The sequence below is a fragment of the Procambarus clarkii genome, chromosome 13, assembly GCF_040958095.1.
Source record: "Procambarus clarkii isolate CNS0578487 chromosome 13, FALCON_Pclarkii_2.0, whole genome shotgun sequence".
Taxonomy (NCBI): domain Eukaryota; kingdom Metazoa; phylum Arthropoda; class Malacostraca; order Decapoda; family Cambaridae; genus Procambarus; species Procambarus clarkii.
In genome coordinates this window covers 29,360,949-29,385,428 of record NC_091162.1, presented here as the reverse complement: position 1 = coordinate 29,385,428, position 24,480 = coordinate 29,360,949, and the positions used below count along the sequence as shown (strand labels likewise).

The following is a 24,480-nucleotide window of genomic DNA, read 5'->3' as shown; positions in this document are numbered from 1 at the left end:
CAGGTAAAGGATAATATTCAGAGGTTGAAAATGGGAAATAGATTCACGGAAGATGAAAAGGAAATGTGTGAAACACTAAACGAAAAGTTCCAAAGTGTGTTTGTACAAAATGAAATCTTTAGGGAACCAGATACAATAAGAATTCCAGAGAACAACATAGAACACATAGAGGTGTCTAGAGACGAAGTGGAAAAAATGCTCAAGGAGCTCGGTAAGAACAAAGCAGCTGGCCCAGATGGCGTTTCACCATGGGTTCTGAGAGAATGTGCATCTGAGCTCAGCATTCCACTTCACCTGATCTTTCAGGCATCCCTGTGTACAGGAATCGTAGCAGACGGGTGGAAACAGGCTAACATAGTTCCAATCTACAAAAGTGGCAGCAGGGAAGACCCCCTCAATTATAGACCTGTATCATTGACAAGTGTAATAGTGAAAGTATTGGAAAAACTAATCAAAACTAAATGGGTAGAACACCTAGAGAGAAATGATATAATATCAGACAGACAGTATGGTTTTCGATCTGGAAGATCCTGTGTATCGAATTTACTCAGTTTCTATGATCGAGCCACAGAGATATTACAGGAAAGAGATGGTTGGGTTGACTGCATCTATCTGGACCTAAAAAAGGCTTTCGACAGAGTTCCACATAAGAGGTTGTTCTGGAAACTGGAAAATATTGGAGGGGTGACAGGTAAGCTTCTATCATGGATGAAAAATTTTCTGACTGATAGAAAAATGAGGGCAGTAATCAGAGGCAATGTATCAGAATGGAGAAATGTCACAAGTGGAGTACCACAGGGTTCAGTTCTTGCACCAGTGATGTTTATTGTGTACATAAATGATCTACCAGTTGGTATACAGAATTATATGAACATGTTTGCTGATGATGCTAAGATAATAGGAAGGATAAGAAATTTAGATGACTGTCATGCCCTTCAAGAAGACCTGGACAAAATAAGTATATGGAGCACCACTTGGCAAATGGAATTTAATGTTAATAAATGTCATGTTATGGAATGTGGAATAGGAGAACATAGACCCCACACAACCTATATATTATGTGAGAAATCTTTAAAGAATTCTGATAAAGAAAGAGATCTAGGAGTGGTTCTAGATAGAAAACTATCACCTGAGGACCACATAAAGAATATTGTGCAAGGAGCCTATGCTATGCTTTCTAACTTCAGAATTGCATTTAAATACATGGATGGCGATATACTAAAGAAATTGTTCATGACTTTTGTTAGGCCAAAGCTAGAATATGCAGCTGTTGTATGGTGCCCATATCTTAAGAAGCACATCAACAAACTGGAAAAGGTGCAAAGACATGCTACTAAGTGGCTCCCAGAACTGAAGGGCAAGAGCTACGAGGAGAGGTTAGAAGCATTAAATATGCCAAAACTAGAAGACAGAAGAAAAAGAGGTGATATGATCACTACATACAAAATAGTTACAGGAATTGATAAAATCGACAGGGAAGACTTCCTGAGACCTGGAATTTCAAGAACAAGAGGTCATAGATTTAAACTAGCTAAACACAGATGCCGAAGAAATATAAGAAAATTCACCTTCGCAAATAGAGTGGTAGACGGTTGGAACAAGTTAAGTGAGAAGGTGGTGGAGGCCAAGACCGTCAGTAGTTTCAAAGCGTTATATGACAAAGAGTGCTGGGAAGACGGGACACCACGAGCGTAGCTCTCATCCTGTAACTACACTTAGGTAATTACACTTAGGTAATTACGAACACCAAAAATCCATGCCCGAAAGACTGCAAGGCCACGTCGCCCAGACGGCAGGGAAAGCAGTGAAGGCACGAATGCCACAGGCATAAGGGAAGAACACAGGCAGCTTAGCCGCAAGAACACGGCTGACCACCCGGGACACTATCACCCGCGAACCTGGAAGAACAGAACCGGATCAACGCAAAACGCGCTCTGGACCCAAACGCCGTGGCACGCAAACAACAGCGGAGGGCCGCCACTGAACACAAAAAATGACACACCCCCGGCCCGACCAACGAAGCACCAACAAACCCTGGACCTTCCAGAACGCAGCAGCCCCACCCTGCGCCAGAAAAAATGGAGACTGCTGCCACCGAACAACCAAAACGCTAAAACCGAAGGAGCAAGAAAACTCAGTGACTCGACCCCCAGAGGCAAAGGCCAAAAGGAAAGAGCCGACGAAAAAACACACCGGAACCGAAGGGGCACTACCAACCGAGGAGAAGACAGAGCACGCTGACCAGAGACCAGGATGGTGCAAGCGGCGCACGAACAGGCCGGAGGTGAAACGATGCACAAGACAGCTGACTAACGGTGCAGAAGCAACACCAAGACCGAAAGCAAGCTGAAGCGGCTCCGCCCGCGCCGCTTGAAAAGAGGCGACAGTATGTGGCAAGACGACGGCCCCCAACCCCCACCAGAAAACCAAGCCGAGAGTAAACCAAGCTAACAAGAGTAACCACCTAAGAAGGGACATGAAAAGGAAGGACCGCCAAAATACCCCATACTGCCGCCAAGAGAAGCACGCAGGTGGGACACCTACCACGAAGCCACCCGACCACCAACCGGAGGCGAGACCGCGAGGCAGAACATAAGCAGCCCCGACAAGGCCCCCTCCGAGCCCAGGAAAAGGCGGAGCCGCGGGTAGATCTCGGGCGCAACCACCGAAACCCAGGCGGCACAAGGAGATGGAACGTCTGCCAAACAGAAAAACTCCCCAAAGCATGCGAGGCCGCCAGGAGTTCAGAAACGACGGGTCCGACGCGAGACATCGCAAGACCCCAAACTGGCAGGGCAAGAACTGGCAGGGCAAGCTAGGAAACCAAAGAAGGCGGAAGGGTCGCCGCCAGAACAGTACCCGAACCAAGGGGTACGAACAACTGCAATAGACCGAGACAAAGAAGCACATCACAGGACACAGGCTGACAAACACCTAAGAACACACGCAGAACACCCCTGCTGCAGAGGAGGCAGGAAGAAAGAGCAGAAGCACAAAAACCCCAGGATAACAACCAGGGGTGGACAATCAGGCAGGGACAGAAAAACCCCACGCAATCCCCAGGCACAAAACGGCAGCAAAGTGCCACTCCACAACCGGACACAGGAACAAGGACACGCCACCGTGAAACACGGTACCAATGCACACGTGCAGCAGCAGCAACAGGCACCACTGCAACATGCAACATGTAAATAGCAACTCCCTTCTGCAAAGGCAGAGAACGGAGCAGGCAAACCCCAGACAGGGCCAACAGAGACACGACAAAACTCCGCAGGCCCAGAAACCTGCACCAGGCGACCGATGGCGGAGAAACCCCGCTCGATACCTGCTGGATGAGGTACTGGGAGCTCTTTTACACCTCAAGCCCGACCCAAGGCCAGGCTAGTCCGGCCAGAGGGTGGCCCACCAGGCAGCTGCTAGGAGCAGTCCACCGGCCCACATACCCCCACAACCAGGACGGGCCGGAACTGCCATACGAAAACAGGCTAGTGCACCCTGGAAGTCCACGGACGAACCAGCAAGAAGGCTTATGCTCGCAAGTAGGTCGTGTAACAAGCACAGACCTCTGATGGTAATACAGTGTTCCCCAAATGTGCCAATAGCACCACTGCACTCCACTGGTACTATCCCGCAAGTTCTACCAGATAGGCGGGACCCAAGAGCCAGAGCTCAAATCCTGCAAGCACAGCCAGAAGCCTTACCAGGTGAGTACAGAACCAACCCTACAACCTCCACACCTCACAACATTAAAAAAGGAGGGTCCCCTGAATGACTCCAGCATGGGTTGGACATGCACATGAGGGGGACAGGAAGGGTCGAAAAAGGGACAGTCACTGGTGTGCGAACGGTCTCAGTCGTACAAAAATATACCTAAATAAAGACAGGTACAGTGGTACCTCGGAATGCGATTGTCCCTGTATGCGAGGTTTTCGGAAGGCGAGGTGTATTTACTCCAAAAATTTGTCTCAGAAGGCGAGGGTTACTTCGGGAGGCGAGTTTGGACGCGAGTTTGTTGATACGCGTACAGCCGACCTAGCGCGTTCGTCGCCCCTCCGCCCCGCCGCCCCTCAGTTTATTATTGTCTCGCGCTCAGTGACTACCCCCACATCAATTCTTCTCGCGGATTTTCAGTGTTTTGTTGGATTTTTGGTGATTTGTCTATACAATTTGTTATTATATATCTCACCATGGGTCCCAAGAAAGCCAGTGGTAAGGATAAAGGCCAGAAAGCTCATGTGAGGATGACAATAGAGGAGAAACAAGAGATCATTCGGAAGCATGAGAACGGTACACGTGTTGTTGAACTTTGTAGGCAGTACAACAAAGCCACATCTACAATATGCACTATACTTAAGAAGAAAAATAAGATTATGGGTGCTAAAGTGGCAAAAGGAGTAAGAACATTAACGGCACAAAGACCACAAATACTTGAAGAAGTGGAAAAGTTGTTATTAATTTGGATACACGACAAGGAGTTGAGGGGTGATAGTGTTTCGGAGGCCATTATTTGTGAGAAAGCCAGGGTGTTGCACGAAGACCTTCTAAAGAATACCCCTGCAACGAGTGATGCAGATAAGAAAGAGTTTAAGGCAAGCAGGGGCTGGTTTGAAAAATTTAGAAAGAGAAGTGGTATCCATAGTGTTACAAGGCATGGGGTTATGTGATGTGATTATGGAAGGGGACTCCCCTTCCAAACAGTAACTCCTCTCCTCCTCCCCCCTCCTCACCATCTTCCATACGCCTACAGCACTCGACAGCAAGGTAAGTAATAACTGGAACACAGTTTTGTAGGTTTATTTAGATGAATTAGGTAAATTAGGTATAAAAATTTAGTTTGATGTGGGGTTTTTGGGGTAGTCAGGAACGGATTAATTCATTTCCCTTTATTTCTTATGGGGAAATTAACTTCGGAATGCGAGTTTTCGGAAGGCGAGGCGTCTCCAGGAACGGATTAAACTCTTATTCTGAGGTATGCCTGTATATAAACAACTCCGCATCCAGCGCCCGGCCAAAAGATGCCAGACCGCAGAAACTCACCTGGCGAACGGTGGCATGAACTTGACACGACTCAACCGTGCCCAGAAGAACCTGGGAGCACCGCCAGGTGAAGACGCCAGAGCCAGACCCTGCCGGACCCGCAGGAGAGCAGGGAGAGGCGAAGGAGGCGGTCCACACCCATGACACAGGGAAAACCGCGTTGTCCTCCCCACAACTGGGAACCAGGACACCCCCGGCGCGAAGGGGCACATACCGCAGCCAGGGAGAAGAACGAGAGGCGAAGCACTGTAGCAAAAAAGGGCGCAAAACACCAGCACTGAAACACCACCCAGACCAAAACAAACTCCACGGCGCATGCGCATAACACGCAGGCCGAACCGCACAACCTCTCTGCGGGAAGGCGCCAGCCAGGACTACTGCACGAGAAAAGTAGCCAAAAGAGGAAGCAGGAACAATAAAACCGGCAAAAGAAGCAAAGAGCCCAAAAAGGAACCCAACCGGGCGACAAGCAGCCCAACCGGGCGACAAGCAGCCCAACCGGGCGACAAGCAGCCCAACCGGGCGACAAGCAGCCCAACCGGGCGACAAGCAGCCCAACAGGGCGACAAGCAGCCCAACAGGGCGACAAGCAGCCTAACAGGGCGACAAGTAGCCCAACAGGGCGACAAGTAGCCCAACAGGGCGACAAGGACGAGGAGCCGACAGACGTTCCAATAATGCGGGAAGTAGCAAAAAACCTTCCCGTACCCTCGGGAACACAGAAGCCAACACTAGTCCCGAAGGCACACGAAGGCACAGGCGCACCCGAGATCAGAAGTCACGGAGAACCCCATTGAACAGGGAAACATGACGAAAACACCGTCCCAAAAAGGGGTGGGAGGAAACATCCACCCACAGGACGGAACCAACCGACTCAAAGGCCAAGGAACCGAGCCCGGGGAGGGGCCGACGCCCAACAGCACGTACGGCGAGTGGGGAGGAAAGACCCCACTCCGCGTAACCACAAGCCCCGCCTAGAGGGGGATAAAAAAAACCCACGGGGTCCAACGGGGCCAATGCCCCCCAAGTCGGCCCCTCCCCAGCCCCGGGAACCTACACGACAGGCCCCGGGGCCGAGCCGTTCCCCCAAAGCCCCGGCTGTACCAGAAAACCGGGGCAGCCATGAAAACACTAAGGAAGGGAGCCCACTGGCAGACTCATACAACACGGCTGAAGGAACAGGCTCAAATGCCCCCGTCACTACCCCGGAAGGGGAATTCCCCGAGACCGCCCGAGTCTCAACACCATCAAAAACCCCGCCCCGAACCTACAGACGGTAAGGCCTTCAGACGGTAAGGAACCGGATGCAGGCAGGAAGGGTGATCCAGGGGAAAGACAAGGGGGCGTGGATGGAACCGAAGCAACCAACACCCCAAGTCCCAAAACGAACTACAACGGGGCAGCCCCGGGGCTCCCAGGGAGGAAACCACGAGAACGTTGCCACCACCAAGGCTCAAGTGCAACGCCCCTGCTGCCCGCACCCACTTTGTTAGCACAACTGGGTAACCGAGCCACAACGAGTAACCAAACTCGCAGGACTCCGGGTCAAAGGTGTCACCGACCCCACAGGCAGCAGACGGAGGCAAAACAGTGTGTCACCCAGAGACAAAGGGTGAGAGCAACCCTCAAACTCACTGGAAGCGAGGGGGGGACTCTGGGGTCACATCCATCGGACCCGCGCGCCCCTTGGGGTTTCCCAGGGTCCCGAGCGTTTACTATAAGAGGACTCGCGCTCAGGTAATCCCAGGCAGGGTACTGCTAACCGGCATCCAAAGCTACCAAACAACTTTCTAAGAGCTGAACCCCTGGGACATCTACACTCACAGGGACCTAGCAGGGGGTACCACCAGAAAATACTCAGAACACAAGGGACACAAGGGGCAAGAACGAAGGCAGACCCCCCACCAGGTAGATAAACAAAAAGAAAAAGAAAACCCCGCAAGAGGACAGCGTACCCAAGCGGAACAGAGCCGGCCGCTATGATTGGTAAAGACAAGCTGCACAGTACCCTGCGCCCCACCAGTGCAAAAACTGCCCCTTACTCTAAGGCGAACAAGGGAGACAGAACACCCGAGCACACAAAGAGCGGCCGAAAACCAAGCAGTAAACGGCCAAGCAGGGGCAGGACCCAAGGAACTTGTGGAAGGTGGCCCCAAGCCCCAAGGGCAGTACTTACAGGGCACCTAGGGAAGGGAACCCTAGGCGCATGCAGCCCGAGTACTGGAGAATCACTCCCGGCTCACGCACCACCTAGAAAACAGACACCACATTCTAGGTACAGTGCTGAAACAACCACTGGAGCCGGAGCACATAACCGTTGCCTATAGCATAGGCCGAAGAACTGATGGGTGGATAGCCGGCGTGGGAGGTCCAGCTCCCCCCTTCCCCCTCCCGGGGAGGGGGGAGCTGCGCAGACAGCGGCTCGGTGACGTAAGACATCATACTAGTTTCCTTGTTTTCTGTTGAAGAGTTCTATCCACTAGTTCGGCTTTAGGTAGCAATTTTTACCAGAATAGGGGTTTGTTTTGGAATGCTTATCTTTCTGGATGCTTGACCCGGTCGATGGCAGACATAGAATGTTTCCAACCACACGGGGGTTTCTATAGGCCATTGCTCCCCTTGCCTCTCTGAGGGGGCCAGGTTCTGGCCGTGATCCCCGGTAGGCCCTAGAACTCCATACACATGACTGATGCCAAAGTCTGACATTAGCATATCAGCCGGTAAAGCTCCGGGGAGCCGACGGGGCTCCCCCCAGAAACTATTATGGACTTACTTCTAACTGCAGTGTTTTGTATCAGTTTACTGCTGGTTACCAGTTCTTTCCTAACTGTTTGCCCAAGATCCGCTTCTTGTATGTCATTTCTGGTTTTGACTTCCAAACACACTTCCTTAACCGTCTCTTTCTCTTTTACAACTTGCACACATGTCTCTTTTTATTTATTCTTTATACTTTTCTAGTTCTTTATTAGCCTCCTCTATTTGAGGTGCCAATGATGTTTCTCGTTGCATCTCCTTGCCTAACTCCATGTTAGCCCTCAGGCTCTCACACAATAAACATCACTGGTGCAAGAACTGAACCCTGTGGTACTCCACTTGTGACATTTCTCCATTCCGATACATTGCCTCTGATTACTGCCCTCATTTTTCTATCAGTCAGAAAATTTTTCATCCATGTTAGAAGCTTACCTGTCACCCCTCCAATATTTTTCAGTTTCCAGAACAACCTCTTATGTGGAACTCTGTCGAAAGCCTTTTTTCGGTCCAGATAGATGCAGTCAACCCAACCACTGGCCCAAGCTCTGCTTCAGGAGGCTGGGATCGTTCTTGCCCTTGCTGGAGTGGTTCTTCTCCGGCACTGACCACGACAGTCTCTGGGTTTGGAGTCACCGTGCCTTCTTTTACCAACTTCAAGGTAAACTCTGGAGCTGGAGCCCCTAGGGCAGTTCTTTGTTGCCTTCAACCTCAATCTGAAAGTTCCTGCGACGGCGCTGGAACCAGTTGTATTGGCGTTTGCCTTTCCATTGGAAACTTTCGGAGCCGTGGAGAGGAGGGAACCTGCTGCATGGGTGACAGGTTTTCCCCCGTAGCAACCTACCCTGGATTTGCACCCTGGAGAGGTCACTCCAGACCGAAAACCACAGTGTAACTCCATAGTCTCCTGAGACTGATGGATGCCTACTACTACCCATTCACTGCTGGGTGAAAAGCGGCAGGGGATTTCGGGTGAAAAGCGGAAGGGAAAATGCCGCGATTCTTCGCGGCAGGGGATCGTATTCCAGGGACCATAGGATTAAGGACTTGCCCGAAATGCTATGCGTACTAGTGGCTGTACAAGAATGTAACAACTCTTGTATATATCTAAAAAAAAAAAAAAAAAAAAAAAAAAAAAAAAAAAAAAAAAAATGAGGCTACAGTTAAGGATTGGCACCCGGTCAACGGGGACCGCAGACTAAACTTTAGCGCAAACTAGAACTAAAGTACCAAAAAGTACCATACACAAAGTAGTATGAGCTAGAACAATGAGCTGTGAGAGGACTATGGTAGAGTGAAAGGAAAACAGTGAGATGGAAGATAACTATGATAATGTGAGGGAGAACAATGAGCTGGGGGAGAGTCATGGCAGTGTGAGTGAACTGGGACATAAGTATGGCAGTGCAAGCCAAAACAGTGATCTGGGAGAAACCAATGGTAGAGGGAGAAAAGTGAGCTGGAGGAGAATTAGGGTAGTGTGATGTAAAATGGTGATCTGTGAGATGACTATGAGAGCCATAACATTAAGCTTGGGTAGAACTATGGTAGTTTAACGGAGAATAGTGATTTGGGATAGAACAATGGTTGTGTGAGGGACAACCAAGAGTTAAGAAATGACAATGGTAGTGTCTAGAGCAATGAGATCGGAGAAAACTATGGTACTGAGAGCTGGGAGGTAAGTATGGTATGAGGGAAAATAGTGAGCTGGGAGGGATGGATGGTAGTATGAGGGAAAACAGTGAGCTGGGAGGTAACTATGGTAGTGTGTGGGAGAACAGTGAGCTGGGAAGTAACTATGGCAGTGAGAGGGAGAACAGTGAGCTGGGAGGTAACTATGGCAGTGAGAGGGAGGACAGTGAGCTGGGAGGTAACTATAGTAGTGTGAGAGAGGACAGTGAGCTGGGAGGGAACTATGGTAGTGTGAGGGAGAACAGTGAGCTGGGAGGGAACTATGGCAGTGAGAGGGAGGACAGTGAGCTGGGAGGTAACTATAGTAGTGTGAAGGAGAACAGTGAGCTGGGAGGGAACTATGGTAGTGTGAGGGAGAAGAGTGAGCTGGGAGGGAACTATGGTAGTGTGAGGGAGAACAGTGAGCTGGGAGGGAACTATGGTAGTGTGAGGGAGAACAGTGAGCTGGGAGGTAACTATAGTAGTGTGAAGGAGAACAGTGAGCTGGGAGGGAACTATGGTAGTGTGAGGGAGGACAGTGAGCTGGGAGGGAACTATGGTAGTGTGAGGGAGAACAGTGAGCTGGGAGGGAACTATGGTAGTGTGAGGGAGGACAGTGAGCTGGGAGGGAACTATGGCAGTGAGAGGGAGGACAGTGAGCTGGGAGGGAACTATGGTAGTGTGAGGGAGGACAGTGAGCTGGGAGGGAACTATGGTAGTGTGAGGGAGAACAGTGAGCTGGGAGGGAACTATGGTAGTGTGAGGGAGGACAGTGAGCTGGGAGGGAACTATGGCAGTGAGAGGGAGGACAGTGAGCTGGGAGGGAACTATGGTAGTGTGAGGGAGGACAGTGAGCTGGGAGGGAACTATGGTAGTGTGAGGGAGAACAGTGAGCTGGGAGGTAACTATAGTAGTGTGAAGGAGAACAGTGAGCTGGGAGGGAACTATGGTAGTGTGAGGGAGGACAGTGAGCTGGGAGGGAACTATGGTAGTGTGAGGGAGGACAGTGAGCTGGGAGGTAACTATGGTAGTGTGAGGGAGAACAGTGAGCTGGGAGGGAACTATGGTAGTGTGAGGGAGGACAGTGAGCTGGGAGGGAACTATGGCAGTGAGAGGGAGGACAGTGAGCTGGGAGGGAACTATGGTAGTGTGAGGGAGGACAGTGAGCTGGGAGGGAACTATGGCAGTGAGAGGGAGGACAGTGAGCTGGGAGGGAACTATGGTAGTGTGAGGGAGAACAGTGAGCTGGGAGGGAACTATGATAGTGTGAGGGAGGACAGTGAGCTGGGAGGGAACTTTGGCAGTGAGAGGGAGGACAGTGAGCTGGGAGGAAACTATGGTAGTGTGAGGGAGGACAGTGAGCTGGGAGGGAACTATGGCAGTGAGAGGGAGGACAGTGAGCTGGGAGGGAACTATGGTAGTGTGAGGGGAACAGTGAGCTGGGAGGGAACTATAGTAGTGTGAGGGAGAACAGTGAGCTGGGAGGGAACTACTGTATGGTAGTGTGAGGGAGAACAGTGAGCTGGGAGGGAACTATATTAGTGTGAAGGAGAACAGTGAGCTGGGAGGGAACTATGGTAGTGTGAGGGAGAAGAGTGAGCTGGGAGGGAACTATGGTAGTGTGAGGGAGAACAGTGAGCTGGGAGGGAACTATGGTAGTGTGAGGGAGAAGAGTGAGCTGGGAGGGAACTATGGTAGTGTGAGGGAGGACAGTGAGCTGGGAGGGAACTATGGTAGTGTGAGGGAGAAGAGTGAGCTGGGAGGGAACTATGGTAGTGTGAGGGAGAACAGTGAGCTGGGAGGGAACTATGGTAGTGTGAGGGAGAACAGTGAGCTGGGAGGGAACTATGGTAGTGTGAGGGAGAACAGTGAGCTGGAAGATAACAAACGCACCTTTTGGGAGGTGGAGGATGATGGTGTTGGCGAGGGGAACCCGGGTGTAGGAGGTGACGAAGCCGAACCTGGTGTGGGTGCTGGGAATGAGGTCGTCCTCGGAGAGTGTGTGTTGGTGGGCGACGCTGTACCTCAAGTCTCTGCCCCGCACCTGGTCCTCGCCGCTCACCTGCCGTACACAACCACAACCTTACACTCCAACATAACTTAAAGATTACATGTACATTGTGATCACTGTGTACCTGTGATCACAGTGTACCTGAGGTCACAGTGTACCTGTGATCACAGTGTACCTGTGATCACAGTGTACCTGTGGTCACAGTGTACCTGTGATCACAGTGTACCTGTGATCACAGTGTACCTGTGGTCACAGTGTACCTGTGATCACAGTGTACCTGTGATCACAGTGTACCTGTGATCACTGTGTACCTGTGGTCACAGTGTACCTGTGATCACAGTGTACCTGTGGTCACAGTGTACCTGTGATCACAGTGTACCTGTGATCACAGTGTACCTGTGGTCACAGTGTACCTGTGATCACAGTGTACCTGTGGTCACAGTGTACCTGTGGTCACAGTGTACCTGTGGTCACAGTGTACCTGTGGTCACAGTGTACCTGTGGCCATATTGTACCTGTGATCACAGTGTACCTGTGGTCACAGTGTACCTGTGGTCACAGTGTACCTGTGATCACAGTGTACCTGTGATCACAGTGTACCTGTGATCACAGTGTACCTGTGATCACAGTGTACCTGTGGTCACAGTGTACCTGTGATCACAGTGTACCTGTGGTCACAGTGTACCTGTGGTCACAGTGTACCTGTGGTCACAGTGTACCTGTGGCCATATTGTACCTGTGATCACAGTGTACCTGTGATCACAGTGTACCTGTGATCACTGTGTACCTGTGGTCACAGTGTACCTGTGATCACAGTGTACCTGTGATCACAGTGTACCTGTGATCACAGTGTACCTGTGGTCACAGTGTACCTGTGATCACAGTGTACCTGTGGTCACAGTATACCTGTGAAGCCCATCTTGTGACTAATTGGCAGGTATTAACATGGTAATTAGACTACACTCTACCACAGACGTTCAACAACATCCTGCACACAACTCTCACACACAACACAGTCAAGACACCAGAATGTTAGCAGCACTCTGAATGGCCGCAACGCTGCCTGTAACTGCTGCCTTTATAACAATGCACCCACTAAGTAACTACTCTCATATCATCATTTGTATACTATATAAATACATATTATTATTATTATTATTTTACATCTAAACTAAGCATGCTTAACAGCAATGTCTGAGAATTACTACTAACTAAAACAAAAGTAATATTTATAATTTGGTAAATAAAAAGTGTAAACAAAGAATAGATTATATGCCTTGATAAAAAAAAAAAGAGATAAAACAAAAATACAAAAGTATGAGATGGATGAGGAGTAAACAGTTCTGTGATTACTCTACTAACACGCTGACGAGACTACAACGACTATCACAGCAACCTGTCCTCTTAAAAAGAACGTCGCTTTTGGCCGTTTGCCCATATGGCAGAATTTGGACGTAATTTGAAAATGAAAAAAAAATGAAAATAAATTTGGGATTTTTTTTCAACAACAGTAAGTTAAGGGTCCTCTGATAGGATAGGTGGGCAGGAAATTCTCATAAAGTTTCAAAACGTTATGAAAAACGTTAATTTAAAGTGTCCTCATATAACCTCTGCACGTACGCCAGACGACTCAAATAGAAAACGGAACAGAACGTCACTTTTGTGAGTCGATTTCATTTCAAATTACTTCCAAATTTGGCCATAGCGCGCATACGAGCGAAAAGTGATGTTATTTTTAAGAGGACGGGTTGATCACAGTCATCATCATCCATGACACTTTCCAATGGTATGGAAATATTGTTGACTCCAATGATGTCGAGTCATTGCTGACTGAAGTGGTGTGAACACATTGTTACCTCCAATGGTGTCGAAATGTTCATAACTCAAGTAGTGTCTTCATATTTTTAATTCCAACAGTTTGGACACATTTGTTAACTCCTCTGGTGAGGATACGTTGTTAACTCCAACAGTGGACATACTGTTAACTCTATCGGTATGGTCATTTGCTGATTCCAGTGGTGCAGACACATTGTCAACCCTAGTGGTTTGACCCCATTGTAAACTCAGTGGTGTGGACACATTGCTAACTCCAGTGCATACTTGGAGAGGATTTCGGGAGTTCTTATACTCCCCGAGCCCGGCCCGGGGCCAGGCTCGACTTTTGATAACTTGGTCCAACAGGCTGTTGCTTGGAGCTGCCCACAAGCCCAAAAATGTGCCTGGTTGGCCAGGCACATTTTTGCAAGAACCTGTCCAAATGGCTCTTGAATACATCCACCTTTATTCCGGCAATATTTCTAATGCTTGCTGAATGTTGAACAGCTGTGGACCTCTGATGTTCAGTGTTGGCTGATTGTGCTTATGACACCTCTACTCCTCATTGGTTCTATTCTGCATTTCCTTCCATACCTTTCGCTCCAGTATGTTGTTATTCTACTGTGCAAAGTTGGGACCTGGCCTTCAAGTATCTTCCTATATATATTATTTGATACCTTTCTTGTCTCCTTTTTGATAACTTTCTTATCTCCTTTCCAGAGAACATTTTGAGAGCCTTGAGACTGGTCCCAATTAATTAGATGTTTTAACGTGTCTATGCGTGCCGTATATGTTCTCAGTATTCCCTCTCATTCAGAGATCTCTCCCGCTCTGAAAGAGGAAGTGAGTACCGACCAACACTCAAGACGGAACAGTACCAGTGATTTAAATAGTACCATCATTGTTGTGGGGTCTCTGGATTTGATCGTTCTTATAATCCATCCCATCATTTTCCTGGCCACTGCTATATTTGCTCAAGTTATGTTCACTAAATGTCAAGTGGGCAGACATCATAATTCCCAGATCTTTTACATTGTTGCTTTTCTTCTATGAGTAGGTCTGATTGTGTCATGTACCTTTGTTTCGTTAAAGTTCCTCATTTCCACTGTAGTGACTTCAGTACCCCCTACAACAGGGCAGAGATAAGGGAAAACGGCAGTGGAGCAATAGAGAGGCAACCGACCAACGAGGGAACAACAAGCAGATAGCCACGAGACCAGATGCTCTCTTGCTCTTGGTTCAACCTTGACGTCGAGCGGACTTCTGGACACTTCCTCCACCTGGGAGCCGCCAGATCACGTCCTGTTTTCGCGTTTTCGTTTTTATGCTGCCGTTTGGTTGTCCTATTCAACGGTCCGGTTGTATGACGCCTGGCACATGTATCGCTTTGGGTCACGGGATTGTTGATAGATTTTTTTTTTTACATGTTCTGGCTGGTTCTCCTGGACTGGTGACGGTGTTCAGGGGCTGGTTTGGCCAAGAGTTGCTGTCTTGATGGGCTCCTGTTGTGCCCTCAGTCGTGGTGGGTGGCTGGCTTCTGCTCTGCCGGAGGGCACTGGATGACTTTTTGCGTTTTAGTTGGGGGCCGAGTTTTGGTTTTTCTACCCACTATTCTCTGTGTGGGGTGGGGCGGGTACTTGTCACCCTGAGGGACTCCTGGAGCTCTCCAATCATCTACCCGTTTGCGTTTCTTTACTGTGAGGCATAATAGTTTCAAGTGATTGGCGTCACTCATTTCGCGATTAGGCTTGGCGTTCCACTTTTGCCGGCTTTGCGATTAACCCATCACGGGTACACCAGGGTGCATTCGATCCCACAATCGTTGTTGCCCCTAAATCAACAACAACATGAGACCAGATGCTCTCTTGCTCCTGGTTCAGCCTTGATGACGAGCGGACATCTGGACTCCTGTTGTGCCTGGGAGCTGCAGATCACGTCCTGTTTTCGCATTTTGGCTTGAATGCTGCCGTTTGGTATTCCTATTCAATGGTCCGGTTGTATGACACCTGGCACACATATCACCTTGGGCCACGGGATTGTTGTTAGAATTTTTTTTTTACGTGTTCTGGCTGGTTCTCCCAGCGGGGTGACGGTGTTCGGGGGGCCGGCTTGGCCAAGAGGTGCTGGGGTTTGGCAGGTCTTGGTGGGCTCTTAGTGTGCCCTCAGACATGGTGGGTGAGCAGCTTTTGCTCTGCCAGAGGGCACTGGATGACTTTTATGTTTAATTGGGGACCGAGTTTTTGGTTTTGCTACCCAGTGTTCTCTGTGTGGGATGGGGCTGGTGCTTGTCACCCTGAGGAACTCTTGGGGCTCCTCCAATCAACTGCCTGTCTCTGTTTATTTGTCGCATGGCATATTAGTTTCTAGTGATTGGCATCCCTTGTTTCGCGATTTGGCTTAGCGTTTCACCTTTCCTGGCTTCGTGATTAACCCATCACGGGTACGCCAGGGCACATTCGATCCCACGATCGTCGTCGCCCCTAAGTCAACAACAACAACATGAGACCAGATGCTCTCTTGCTCCTGGTTCAGCCTTTATGATGAGCGGACGTCTGGACTCCGGTTGTGCCTGGGAGCTGCAGATCACGTCCTGTTTTCGCGTTTTGGCTTTAATGCTGCCGTTTGGTATTCCTATTCAATGGTCCGGTTGTATGACGCCTGGCACACATATCACCTTGGGCCACAGGATTGTTGATAGAATATTTTTTTTGACGTGTTCTGCTTGGTTCTCCTGGCGGGGTGACAGTGTTCGGGGGGCTGGCTTGGCCAAGAGGTGCTGGGGGTTGGCAGGTCTTGGTGGGCTCTTGGTGTGCCCTCAGACATGGTGGGCGGGCGGCTTCTGCTCTGCCAGAGGGCACTGGATGACTTTTATGTTTAACTGGGGACCGAGTTTTTGGTTTTGCTACCCAGTGTTCTCTGTGTGGGGCGGGGCTGGTGCTTGTCACCCTGAGGAACTCCTGGGCTCCCCCAATCAACTGCCTGTCTGTGTTCATTTACCGCATGGCATATTAGTTTCTAGTGATTGGCGTCCCTTGTTTTGCAATTTGGCTTGGCGTTTCACCTTTCCTGGCTTAGCGATTAATCCTTAAAATTAATGGGTATGCCGGGGCGTATCCAATCCCACGTTCGTCATCGCCCTTAAATCAACAACAACGACAGATGCTCTCTTGCACCTTCCTTGGATTTGTACAGTTTTAGAATATATGTGTATGGATCAGAGATTTGCATTTGCTTAACTCATGTCTGGTGGATATTAGGGCACTAAAGTGGTAACCCCCGGAGTCGACTCCACACCAGTGTTTCCCCAGACAGGGTTAAAACAAACCATGGCGCCCACGTTAACGCTACCAGCATATCTTTCGTATGACCCTGAGGAATGGTTTTCACAGGTGGAGGCCTACTTTGACGCTTACAAGATAACCAACAACACAGAGCAATATGCACTCAATGTGATGGCATTGCTTTCGGACACCATTCAGGAGGTATGAGCTGTGGTTATGACACCATCAACCACACACATTCGCCGCCCTGAAGACTGCTCTCCTCGCTGCAGCCAAGTTATGTAGAAGCCGCCAGCATGACCTGCTCCTCACCAATAGTTGATATTGCAGCCATGGAGATTGGACACAAGGCATCCCAAATGCTTCAATAAATTCAGCTCTTGCTATGGCCGACGAGTGGAGCATGTGAAAATGACCTGCTCCGGGTTCTGTTCCTACAATGCTTGCCCTTACACATTCGCATGCTACTCCTTGCCCAGAGCGACGACGTGACACTCGAGCCTGGCGAAAATAGCAGACCAAATCCATATTGCACCTGGCGACTAACTCTAGTCAGGAAATACCCTTGCCTTTGACCACTCGACAGTGATGACCCAAATGAACAGCCAACACCTCAGTGCTATTCAGAGCCGCCAACATTCCCAGTGCAAGTCCTGCAGCTCGTCCTTGCCATATTTATTTATTTATTTATTTATTTATTTTATTTATTTATTTATTTATATACAAGAAGGTACATTGTGTTAAAGAGAATACATATCATAGTATTTGCAATCTTGTAAAGCCACTAGTACGTGCAGCATTTCGGCAAGGTCCTTAATCTAACAGATAATTTTAAGTAGGTAAATTCTAGCAGAATTAATAAAATGATAACAGATACATTGCAAGAAAAAAATGAGATGAGAGAGAATAGTAAGTATATTAAAGCACATTGGTATATTAAAGCTCTGGTTGATTACATTGACAACTTGATTGGTAATTTAAACAAGATTAACAAACACCATACAGCAGATTGATAGCACATATAAGAAGACAGCAATGATCACAATGGTAAAGGTGTTCGGATTGGGTACATAAAGATAGGAAGATTGGGTAGCAATAGATACAGTGCAATTTTAAAGCAACAAGGTAAAAAAACTATGCAGATAAGATTAGGTACTTTTTAGTTCTGTTTTTGAATGATGCAAAAGTTGGACAGCTTTTCAATTCATTAGGGAGTGAGTTCCATAGACTGGGTCCCTTTATTTGCATAGTGTTTACACAGATTAAGTTTGACTCTGGGGATATCAAAGAGATATTTATTTCTGGTGTGGTGATAATGGGTCTTATTACATCTGTCCAGGGAGAGTTTCAGAGCAGGATTTTCATTTCAGAACAGGGTTTTGTAAATGTAAATGACACAAGAAAATTTGTGGAGTGAGATTATGTTTAGCATGTTAAGGGAGTTAAACAAGGGGGCTGAGCGTTGTCTGAAAGCAGAATTTGTTATTATTCTGATAGCAGACTTTTGCTGGGTGATGATGGACTTGAGGTGGTTTGCAATGGTTGAACCCCATGCACAGATACCATAATTAAGATAGGGATAGATTAGTGCATAATATAGAGAGATGAGAGCAGAGTTAGATACATAATATCTGATTTTGGAGAGAATCCCAACTGTTTTAGAGACTTAGTTATGTGTTGTATGTGGGTGCTGAAGTTGAGTCTTTTGTCTAGGAATAGGCCAAGAAACTTTCCATCATTTTTATTGCTAATGTTTACATTATCTATCTGAAGCTGAATTGCATTTGTAGATTTGCTTCCAAATAAAATGTAGTAGGTATTTTCTATGTTAAGTGTTAGTTTATTGGTTGACATCCATAAGTGGACTTTTTTTAGTTCATTATTAACATCATCATTTAGTGTATGTGGGTTGGGGTTAGAGTAGATGAGGGTAATATCATCAGCAAACAAAATAGGTTTCAGAATGTTAGAGACATTAGGCAGATCATTGATGTATATAAGAAATAGAAGAGGTCCCAAGATGCTGCCCTGTGGCACTCCAACGGTTATTGGTAGAGTGGGAGAGGTTATATTATTGATGGTTACACATTGGTGTCTATCACTAAGATAGGATTGGATATAGTCCAGTGCATGGCCTCGGATTCCATAATGATGGAGTTTATGTAAGAGGTAATTGTGGTTAACAGTGTCAAAGGCCTTTCTCAGGTCAATGAAGAGTCCAATCGGAAACTCATTTTTGTCAAGGGCTGAGTAAATTATATCAAGAAGACTAATAATTGCATCGTTAGAACTCTTTTGGGAGCGGAAGCCAAACTGACAGGGGCTAAGAATGTCGAATTTTAAGAGATAGGAGTAGAGCTGTTTGTAGATAATTTTTTCAAATATTTTTGATAGGATGGGTAGGTTTGATATTGGTCTATAATTGTTTATGACTGCCGGATTACCTCCTTTATGAACTGGCGTTACTCTTGCTTTTTTAAGAATATCAGGGAAGGTATGACACTCAAGGGATTTGTTGAACAGCAGAGCTATAGGTGGTACAAGGGCTTGGGAGGCTCTCTTGTATACTATGGATGGGATTTCACTGATGTTCCCAGCTTTGGTTTTTAGTGAGTGTATGATGGACACAACATCTGTCGGGCTGAATGGTGAAAGAAGAAGATAGTTTGGATAGCTGCCTGAGAGATATGTGTTGATATGTGTCTGAATCTGTGGGATTTTACTGGCAAGGTTAGCACCAACCGATGAAAAGAAGCTATTAAATTCATTTGCCATTTCTAAATCAGTTGACGGTGTAAAACCATCCTTAGAGAGTGTTATCTGGTTGTGGGAGTGTTGTTTTGTTCCTAGGATATTAGAGATGGTATTCCATGTGCTTTTCATATTGCCTTTTGCTTCTTTGAATCTAGTCTCATAATATGAAAGTTTGGCTTTTCTTATGATACTGGTAAGCACTGATGTGTACCTTTTAACTACTTCCTTTGTAACTAGACCAATCCTAAATTTCTTTTCATATTCATGTTTTTTGTTGATTGATTTGATTATGCCACTTGTGAGCCACGGATTGTTTTTTCTTTTGTCAGTTACTTGTTTGGTAAGGAGGGGACAGTGAGTGTTGTAGAGGCTTAGAGTTTTGGAGAGAAAGAGGTTAGTTAATGAGTTTATATCCTGTGTATTATTGAATTCACATTCCCAGTTAATGTTGTGAAGTGCATTAGAGAGATTGCCTATAGCTGATTCACTGTGTAGCCTGAATGAGATTCTTGCTTTCTGGAGGGATTGTATCCATGTTTGCTATGAGGAAGGTAGGATAGTGGTCAGTTGTTCTATCATAGATTACCCCAGATGTAAGGGGAGCTGTTATATTAGTCCATAAGTGATCCAAGGTAGTGGCAGATGTTTGAGTGACTCGGGTGGGCTTGGTGATTGTGGGGATTAGGATACAGGAGTGCATGCTGTTACGGAAATAGTCAACTTGAGGGTTATTTTGAAGACCCAGGTCAATATTGAAATCACCTCCTAGAATGATGTGATTTTTGTTGAGATTGTTATTTATGATAAGATTCCTTACGTTGTCTGAGAATGAAGCTATGTTGGTATTAGGAAATCTATAGATGGCACCGATAGTCAGGGAGGATTTAAGGGATTTACTGGAGAACTTAGCAAAGGTATATTCACAATAGTCGTCTCTATCACTAATGACACTATTGCAGATGAAGGTATCTTTGTAATATATTGCTGTACCACCTCCTTTTTTATTAGGCCTGCAGTTATGAATGGCTTTATAACCAGCTAAGTTGTAGAGTTGGGTATAGTCTTTACTTAGCCAAGTTTCTGTTAAAATGATGAATGATAATTTAGTATCTAGTGCTGTGAGTAGTGCATTTATATCATCAAAATGTTTACCAAGTGACCTAACATTTTGGTTGTAAACTGATAAGCAGGTTCTATTTAGGAGTTTGTTTTTTGCAAAATTTGCTGTGTAATACCTGCAATAATGATGATCAATGAGCTGATTTGTGTGGATATGAGACAGAAGATTTCGATCAGGATCAATATCAGTAAGCATATAGATGCAATAATGTCACGATACAATAAGATAAGCAATTACAGGGGCAAGTTAAATACTAAATTTGCTGTAAAAAGAAAATAATTGTAGCAAAACACAACAATAAATGTAAGTACACAAAAAATCGAAACAATTTGAAGTAGAGTAAAGATCACCGTAGATAGCCAGGAAGGATACAGAAGTTAGGTTAAGAGAGAAGAAAAAATCAGTAGACTGACAAGAATAATATATATCAAAAAATAACGAGACAAATAATAATCGTAAAGTAAAAATAATCTTAAAAATAAATTATTTAATATAGCTTAGTTGTGAACCTATAATTAGTATGAACTTAAGAAAACAAAATGAGCTCAATAATTAATTACAATAAATGATGTATAAATCAAATTACAATTAAATATAAAAATTATAAAATTTATGGGCAAGATTTTACTAAGACACTGAGGTAGATGCTTACATAAATACTAAGTCTGCTATAATTGAGAATTGAACAAATCCACAAGGGCCGTGACGAGGATCCTCGTCACAGCCCTTGTGGATTTGTTCATTTGATGCATCACATTAGTGTGATCTCTGTGTGTGATTAGAGAATTATTATAGTAAAACACAACAATAAATGAAAGTATACAAAAAAATGGAACAATTAGAATAAAATAAAGGACACTAGATAGCCTTGAAGGATACACAGTTTGGTGGAGAAAACAAAAAATCAGTAGAGACTGTCAAGATGAATATAAACAAAAAAAATTAGACAAATGATAATTGTAAAGTAAAATGATCTTTAAGATAATTAATTTTATTTATCTTAGTTTTTAACCTATAATTAGTATGAACTTAGTTAAGAAAACAAAATGAAATCAATAATTAATTTCAATAAAGACATAAATCAGTACATTTAAATTTAAAATGAAAAAGAATAGGGTAAAATTAGGTTTAAGAGTAAAATTTTACAATGATACTGAGGTAGATGCTTGCATAAGTGGATGGAGACTTGATTGATTACTTAGGAACTTATAAGTATGAGAGAACATTAGGTAAATGGTAAGGCAGAGACAACACCTTGGACAAGGTTAGATTAAGTTAGGTTAGGCTCAGGCACTCAAAGAGTTATTTTCAGTATTGGCATTGATCGGGTTCAGGTTTTCAGATATACCACAATCACTAAAGAAGGCCAGTAGTTGTTGGTCACACTTTATTTCATATCTTTTTCCTGCACTTTCCTTCTTTACAATGATCGTTCCATTCCTAGTGTAGCACTGATTGATAAGACCAGGGTTTAGTTTGCGAATTTTGCGCAGCCTGAAGAGGAGGGATCCACACTGCTTTGTAAGGCACTCATTGATATAGAGTTTGGTTTTTTGCTTAGCAGCTGATTGTATGAGGTCAAACTTAACAGAGGGATTTGCAAGTTTGATGAGCATTCTCCTACTGCTACGGGAACTGTTTTTATCTATCCTGACAGCTGATTTGATTTCAACATTGACTTTGATCTTTGAATTAATTAGGGTGTGGGCTATGTTACAACAATTCTCACCTTGTTGTTCATCAGGTAGATCAGTAGAGCTAATTATCAGGGAGTCATGAAGATGATGTTGCTCTAGGTCATCTTCGGAACCCGCCTGGTGAATTTGAAGGAGATTGATTTGTTTTTCCAGCTTTTGAAGAAATTCACTTTGAGCTGAGTGGGTCTCATCGGCCTGAATCTTATGTATTTGAACCATTGTGTTATCTGCAACAGCATGTAAGTTGAGAATTTCTTGGTTGTTGTTCGTCGACGATTCAAAGAGGCGGTCTATGGTTTGTTGTTGTTGGGTGACTGTGGCTTGGAGGGCCGAAATAGTTTCAGATTGCAGGAGCACAAGGTTGTGCAGTTTTTGCAGCCATGGGTTACTTCTCAAAGGTTTGAAGTTAGAACAGGGAGCCACAGATTGAATGAATTCTAAAGCTTGAGATTTGAGTTGAGTTGAAGGCGGGGAGTGGCAGAAAGGAGGGGGAGCGGATGCTGTGTTTACCAACATCGGCGTGGATTGCATGGTTGCCAGCATTCCAGTCAGATCTCTAGGAGTTATGGATAAAGAGCGAGAGGCACCCCTACCTTGCTTGTTGCTATGTTTGGGCATGTTTTCGGCGATATATTCTTGGTAATGTTTCCAGAGGTAGATACTTGGAGAATTGTAGTGGGGTTATGCGTATAGCGAACGTTTGGCAGAAGGGTCGTCGATAGGCAGGCGAAGATTGATTAATTTTGGTTGATTACTGTTGAGGTTCGCTGTGAGTTATGGCATATTAAGTCTCCATGCACTTAACTCATGCTGGGCAGCAGTTAGGCCATGCAATGTTGAGTGGGGACGAAATTAACACAAATTTTCTGCTGCAGTGCCAGTGCCGGTGCCACCCGCCAGTGTTTCCCGCCAATTTTGATTCCATATTCCTAGATATATTCCAAGATATATTCAAAGACCCATCAACGGAGGATCTTCACAGCTCTCCACTCCTTGGCTCACCAGGACAACCGAGCTACACTGTTCCCCGTGACCAAACGAATGGTATGGCCAGGAATTAACACAGATGTTCGAAGTTGGGCTCACAACTGCCTCCAGTGTGTCAGCAATCAAAGATACATTGACACACACACACGCCTCTTCAGAATGTTCCGTTACCATTGGCCAGATTTAAAACGGTCAAGTGGATATCGTTGCTTCATTTCCTCGATCTGGGGTGTGCTCATTCCTACTCACGTATGTTGACTGCTTCTCCAGATTGCCTGAGGCAGTTCCTATGGTGGAAATGACAGCTGAGCTGCTGGTTTAAGCTTTCCTTCATGGGTGGGTCTTCTGTTTTGGTGCCCCTGCAACGATTGTCATGCAGCAGGATCTTTGGTTGACAATTTGAGTCACACTAGTGGAGGGAACTCATGCGGTTCCTTGGTACCACACATACAACCAATCTATGGCCTACCATAGATTGCCTTAAACCAGCAAATAGTAGAACCAACTAGGAAGAACACGCTGGACCTCATTTTCAATAATAATGATGAATTGATCAGGAACATAATGATTACAAATACCTGTTACTCAGATCACAACTTAATTGAAGTTATGACAACCATGGGGAGTAGACCTTCAAAACCAGTCCAGATTCCCGGTGGAGAGATTTCTGCAAATTCAACTTCAATAATAAACAGATAAACTGGGAGCAAATAAACCAGGACTTCACAGACATAAACTGGGAAGAACAGCTAGAAAATGCAAACCTGAACCAGTGCCTGGAAAAAATAAGCTCAGTAGCACTAGAAATATGTTCAAACCACATACCCTAAGAAAAAAGAGGAAGAGATGCAGATTGGAATGGGAACGTCATTCCCTCTATAGGTGAAGAAAACGAATCGCAGAACAACTTGAGAGTCGCACCCTATCTCAAGAATGGCGAAGAAGGTTAGGCAGAGAAATAAAAACAATTGAACGCAAGCTACAAGAATCATACAAAACCCAGGAGAGGCAAAGAGAGCAAAAGGCCATCAGTGAAATAGAGAGAAATCCGAAATATTTTTTCTCCTGTGCAAAATCAAGATAAAAAACCACATCTAGTATCGGGCCCCTGCGAAAGGGAGATAGAACTTTCACCGATGACAACAAAGAAATGAGCGAGCTACTGAGGAAGCAGTACGACTCTGTTTTCAGTGAGCCATTAAACGCACTAAAGATTGACAACCCAAATGAATTTTTCATGGATATGATACCAACATCAAATCATATATCAGACATCACCCTATCCCCACTGGATTTTGAAGAAGCCATAAACAGTATGCCTATACACTCTGCACCAGGCCCGGATTCTTGGAACTCCAT

General features: G+C 46.0%; 1 protein-coding gene across 1 annotated transcript in view; it reads right to left on the bottom strand.

Annotated features, from left to right (window-relative positions):
* Positions 1 to 24,480, bottom strand: part of LOC123757291 (transforming growth factor beta receptor type 3) — a 720,483-nt gene that overhangs the window by 250,304 nt on the left and 445,699 nt on the right. The window contains 1 exon segment of the mRNA XM_045740847.2: positions 11,350 to 11,518. Coding sequence (XP_045596803.2) covers positions 11,350 to 11,518 — 169 coding nt within the window.